Source organism: Olea europaea, chromosome 12, assembly GCF_002742605.1.
Source record: "Olea europaea var. sylvestris chromosome 12, O_europaea_v1, whole genome shotgun sequence".
Lineage (NCBI taxonomy): Eukaryota > Viridiplantae > Streptophyta > Magnoliopsida > Lamiales > Oleaceae > Olea > Olea europaea.
In genome coordinates this window covers 26,716,057-26,722,434 of record NC_036248.1, presented here as the reverse complement: position 1 = coordinate 26,722,434, position 6,378 = coordinate 26,716,057, and the positions used below count along the sequence as shown (strand labels likewise).

The following is a 6,378-nucleotide window of genomic DNA, read 5'->3' as shown; positions in this document are numbered from 1 at the left end:
TCATGTACACAGTTCAAATGACACTTTCACAATTCATATGTAAGGCAGATAGCATGAATGGAGTGAAATGATGATCATATGCGAGGTTATAGATTGTTACGAATAAGTCACAGAACGTAAAGATGCATATAAAAGAGTCATAGACAATAATATATGCACCGCACATCACATGCATTATTAATTTTTGTGGAATCACGTGGTCACAGAATATATGCATCAGTGTTTTCCCTGGCGGGCAGGTCACATATATTTATGAATAGGTCACAGATCGCAAAGATGCATATAAAAAGAGTCACAGACAATGATTTATGCACCAACCATCAAATTAATTATTAATTTTCGTGAAAACGTACGTATAGTTACAGAAAAAATATGCATTAGTGTCTTCTCATGCAGGTCAGGTCACTGATATTTACGAATAGATCACAGTTATTTAGGAATAGGTCACAGATCACAAAGATGCATACACAAGACGTTACATCCACTTCATGTCACACTACCATTGGATTTGTAACCATTCTAACTCTGTACAATTAGTGCATTATGATAGAATATTGATGTCTGCTTATATTATATACATCAGTTGGCAGAAAATGGACGGAATGTGAAGTTCGTTGCTACCACGACTGACTCATTTTTCTAGGCGAAGCTGAAGAATATCTACCCCAAATTCAAGCAAGACCCCAACGTAGTTGTCACAGATTCGAGGCAAATATGCCGAATATATGCTTCATGACGATATAGGGTCCACCCCGATGAGATTTGAAGAGGGTAGAGCACGTTCAGATAAAGCATCATCGTTGTTTAAACATCGAGAAATCAGAAACACCACAAAAAGGTGTAGCAAACTGGAGGAGAATAGCACCATCATAGAGCAATAGTTTAGATGCAGTATGAACATAATTCTTAATTTGTAAAAGCTAGAATATGAAGTGTTTTTTTGTTGGATTCTACATCGCATGATATACGTACCTTTTGTACTTCAAATAGTTTAGATGCAGTATGAGCATAGTTCTTAATTTGTAAAAGCTAGAATCTGAAGTGTTTTTTTTTTGCTGGATTCTGAATCGCAAGATCTACGTACCTTCTGTAATTGGGGCTTTGAAGTAGTCTATGATAAAGCTGTTGTTTTGAGTAATTAATTTACAGTCTAATTTTCAGATATTGCATCACACTTTTCGATAGGTTTTTGCAGCGTATACGTGTAGCGCACAGTCACAGGAATTTGTCCGATTCTTGTATTTGTAGTACATAGTCAAACGTTAATGTATATGTTACAGCACAGGTTTCAGCCTATCATATTATGTTTGTAGCATAGGTCATAGACATATTTTCGCATGGGTTATGCAGGTCACAGGTTTGGTATATGATCTAAGGATGGATCACATTATGTTACATTAAAGCGTCTATGTCTGATTAAATCAACATATCAAGCATATGAATCAACTAATTTCATCACAATGTCAAAGTCAATTCTAGTGCACGCATAATATCAAGTCTTGTAATGTTGAGCTTCAATTAGTTTAACATGCATCTTATCCACAGTTCAGAAATCAATACCAAACCTCAAATTTAATCATTATAGTCAGCCAAACTGTCTAACTCACATAAGCACACAAACAAATAAAAATAAATAAATAGATAATTTTTTTAACGCACAAAAATATAAATTTTAACGAATTTATTATTATTTTTTTTAAAGAAACACACAAAAACATACAAAAATCAAAAACTCAAAAAGAATTTCCTACCCTCAAACTTAAATTTGACATTGTCCTCAATATCTTAAAACATAATTGAGAATATAAGGGGACGGGGAATGAAAGGAAGAAGGTACTCCCCGAATTTTCCTGTTGAACGTAGAACGCACTTTGGACAACTATTAGACATTCTCCTTCATCATGGTTTTCCCTTGGTCTATGTTGGTTTGAGTGTTTTGCGACATCATGTTCCTGCATATGGCAATTTAATAAAAAATTAGAGATCAAATAACCTAAAACATGTGTTACTTAGCCCAAATATCTAATAAACCACTAAATCTCGAAGACCTAAGAGAAAACGTGGTATGGATGATGAGTCCCTAAAATAAAAATTAATCTAAATTATCTTAAGCTATTTTAATTATAGTAAAATAAAATAAAATAAAATAAAATGGATAGAAATATTGGGTTGCCTCCCAACAAGCGCTTAATTTATAGTCTTTAGCTAGACTTTGTTGCTTTTAGGCTCTTTATGGTGGCTTGAAAAGAGAATTTTCTGCCCTGCATTTTAAGCACTGGTTGAACTTCTTTTTTTCATCTTTCATCTGCCACATGATCAAGTTTCCATTGTTATCCCTACCAACAATTCTACCTACATTTGGCCGGCCTTTATAACTTTCCCAATGATCAACTCGTTGGCAATCCTCAAAATATGATGGTTGCTTGATTGGATTCTCCATGGTGAAGCTTTGTTGCTTATTTTCCACCCTCAGGACTGTCTCGTTTGTATCAAAATCAAGTAATGCCCGACTAGTTGACAGGAATGGCCTTCCTAGTATTATTGAAATTTGGGATGCCTCTTCTATGTCTAGAATGATAAAGTCAGCTGGAAAAATAAATTCTCCCGTCTTGATGAGCATGTCCTCGACTATTCCATAAGGATGTTTCAATGTTCGGTCTACCAGCTGAAGGATGGTAGAAGCCGCCTTGGGATTTCCCAATCTCAATTTCCTGTAAAGAGGCAAAGGAATTAAGTTAATGCTTGCTCCTGAATCAATTAAACAATTAATACCTTATAAGTTTCCTATGGAGCAAGGTAGAATGAAACCCCCTGGATCTTTAAGTTTGGGAGGGATCCTGTGCTGGATGATCGCGTTGCACTCTTCAAATAGTGTTATTGTTTCATGCTCGGGCATCTTCCTCTTTTTAGTCAGCATCTCCTTCAAAAACTTAGAATAGTTTGGGATTTAAAGGAAAGCGTCAATGAATGGGATGTTGACATGCAACTTTTTGAGGATTTTCAGGAATTTCATAGCTTGCTTCTCCAATTTGGTCTTCTGTAACGTTTGAGGAAAAGGGACCAGAGGTGTTAGTGAAGTGCCAGGATATTTGCTTTAAGCTGTGGATTGTCTGAAACTGTCTGTTGGTCCTTTTCTATTACTTCTTCAGATTGCTCCATCAGTTCCTTATCCTTAGTAGGCATTTGAATTCTCTTTGTCTCCTTCCTCTTTACAGTGATTTCTAGCAAGTGAACACCACTCCTAGTAGTGATGGCCTGAACCTGCTCTGCTGTTGGCTGGCGTTGAAGTCTTTGAGGAAATGGAATGGGTGGCACATAAGCTTTGACAGGGGTGGTGGATGTGGTAGATGGAAGCTCAATAGTTGCATAATTTACCGCCTCAGCTGCTAATACCTGCTCCCGTGGGTTCTTCTCCGTGTCATTTAGCAAGGTACCCTGTGGTCTGTTGGCTAATGCAGCTGCTATCTATCCCACTTGATTTTCTAGGTTATGTATGGAAGCCTGTTGATTCTGCATTACTGTTTCAGTCTTGGTGATGTACGTGACCAGTAGATCTTCCAAGGATTGCCTCTTACCTTGCTGTTGCTGAATTACTGGTGGATTGCCCTTCATCTGATTTACTTGATCTGGATTATCCACCCACGAATAGTTGGGATGTTTGGTCAAACCCGGATGGTAGTTGCATGGGTAAGATCCATTATGCCTCTGATAGTTCTGCGCATAACTGACCTTTGCTGACTGACTCATGTGAGTAGAAGCCAAAGGGCAGCTTGAAGTGATGTGATTTGCCCCACAACTTGCGCATACCGGAGCTGGATGTTGTACCATGTGCACATATTGAGTTAAAGTATCAAGCTTCTTTGTTATTGTTTCCATCTACGCTGCCAATGCTATCACTGTATCCACATTATGCAATCCAGCTATTTTTCTCGGAGCTTCCCTATCTGTTAGCCAGTTGACCTGATTCTCAGCAATCCTCTCAAATAAATTATGTTCATCATCCACCTCGATAGTTAAAATTGATCCACTCGCAGAAGCATCAACTATATTGCGAAATTCAGCGCGCAGTCCATTATAGAATAGATATATTTGTGCCACTTTAGGAACATCAAGATTTGGACATTTCCTAAATGTACTTTTGAACTTGTCCCATGCTTCCAAATATGTCTCATGATCTTTCTGTCTGAAAAGATATACTTCGTTTCTGATTTGGTGGACTTGAGATGGTGAGAAGAATTTCATGGTAAATTTTTGTACCATGTCATTCCACGATACAATGCTCCCAGGGAGTTGTGACATCATCCATATTTTCGTACCTTCCTTCAAAGTGTGAGGGAATAAACGCATTCGGAATGCATCTCGTGACATCCCCTCATGGCTAATGACATCACAAAGCATGGTAAAAGCTTGAATATGTTCGTGTGGATTTTTCGTAGCTTTCCCGCTGAACCTGATGTCTTGATGATTCTGGAAAAGATTTATGACATCTGGTCGGATGTGAAAGTTTGCTTGTCCGAACAGTGGATAGATAATAAGAGGTTGAATCAGTACAAGTACTGGATTTACATAATCTATAACCAATATAGGCTGAGGTGGAGGTGGTTGTTGAACCTGAAGTGCTGCATTCTGTAATGCATTTTGAATCTGATCTTGATTCTCAGCCATTACCCTCGTTTTTCTTAGTTCTCTTAGCATTGTTTAAAGGTCCTTTCGATTTCGAGATCTAGTAAAAGCCTTAAGAGTAAAATAAGAAGAAATTAGGTATTATGATTAAAGCCTAAAATAACAAAAATAATAAATAAATAAAAATAATAATAATAATAATTTCAAATCCAATGTAAACTAATAAACTCAAACTAAAACTTTATTCCCCGACAACGACGCAAAAAACTTGTTTGTGTGATACACGCAAGCGTACGAGATCGTTGACAAGTGATAATAAGTGAGTTAAGAGTTATCGTCCCACAAAGAATAAATTTAATTCAAGTTTACTAGTTTCGTGTGGAATTCTAGTTATGAAAACAAAATAAATATTTTTGTTTTGATTTAAATTAAACTAATCTAAGAAAGCAATAAAAATTGGGGTTTTATCAAATTATGGAGGATTGTATTGGATTTTAACTCCGCCTATTGTTATTTATTTCAATTTTTGATTCGTAATCTAATTTCTTTCACGAGTTCTTGACAATCGATAACACTAATATGTTAACTGTTCTTTTCCAAGATACGCCAACCTATGATTAACACGACCCGATCCTATTCCTAGACCGAATTCATATGAAAATCATGCATTTAGTTTAAGTTATCAATATGATTGCATGTATGATAGATATTATTCCTAATCCTAACTATACATGTTAATTTTGCCGCATTCTAGACTCGTTGTGAGTATTCCTACACTACAACAAGTAACTAACTATTCAATTGATGGCCAAACAATTCAATAGTGCAATGAGAATGCAAAATTAATCAAGTAACACACGAATTAAACTAAATACTTGTCTTGAATTAAAATAAATAAATAATAGGGTTCATTTCATCCAATACAATGAAAAACTAGCCCAGCATATTAATATATAAATTACAAGAAGAATAATAGAAAAATATCACCCGCATCATGAAAGAATACAAAAGATGTTGATCTTTACTTCATCCAATACAATGAAAAACTAGCCCAGCATATTAATATATAAATTACAAGAAGAATAATAGAAAAATATCACCCGCATCATGAAAGAATACAAAAGATGTTGATCTTTACGTTCAAAGTTGAATTCTTCAAAACTTGATGTAATTGAACTTCAATTCCTTCCTATGGCTTGATCTTCTCTCTCAAAATATAGCAATTGGCCCCTTGTTCTTGATGGATTTAATGAAACTATTGTGTATGAAGAGGCAAGAGAGAGACCCTTTCATTGCTGCCCATATCTTGTATTTATATGATGAAATTAGGTCAAAATTCACGTCCAAATTGTCTTCCAAAAGAGTTTGAATCAAATAAGGAAAGTTGCCTTCGGGCGAACATAATTTTGTCTCTGCACAGTTTTCAGTATTTTGATCATACCTTTTTCTTTTGGTGTCCGATTCAGATGATTCAAAGTGAATTGAAAGCTAATTAAAAGATCTACAATTCTTCTAGAAATACAATTTTTCCAGTTCAAACGTTCTCCATCCGAAAAATGGGTTTCAAGTTGACCAAAAATCTTGAAAATATCCTATATGATTGAAAGTCGATTTATGGTAATATTCTAATCATATCCCTTTCCTTTTTTACTCCAATTTGCATTCAATTGAATCCTATCAATCTTCAAAGTATCTTTTGTGGTCCAAATCAACCATTAAATATTTACACTTTGGTCCCCATACTTTGGATTTGCT

General features: G+C 35.6%; 1 protein-coding gene across 1 annotated transcript; it reads right to left on the bottom strand.

Annotated features, from left to right (window-relative positions):
* Positions 1-2,230: 2,230 nt before the first annotated feature.
* LOC111406844 lies at positions 2,231-2,896 on the bottom strand. Its single transcript, XM_023036213.1, has 2 exons — positions 2,809-2,896; positions 2,231-2,748 (listed from the first exon to the last, which is right to left on the bottom strand). The coding sequence occupies exons 1-2, from the start codon at positions 2,894-2,896 to the stop codon at positions 2,231-2,233; spliced, it is 606 nt and encodes a 201-aa protein (XP_022891981.1).
* Between the last annotated feature and the right edge of the window lie 3,482 nt (positions 2,897-6,378).

What these genes read in the sequence shown, in the direction of transcription:
- LOC111406844 (XM_023036213.1), bottom strand. Translation starts at nt 2,896, where the DNA reads ATGCCCGAGCATGAAACAATAACACTATTTGAAGAGTGCAACGCGATC. An exon ending in CAAACTTAAAGATCCAGGGG is followed by an intron (nt 2,749 to 2,808) that starts GTTTCATTCTAC and finishes TAATTGATTCAG; the next exon opens with GAGCAAGCATTAACTTAATT.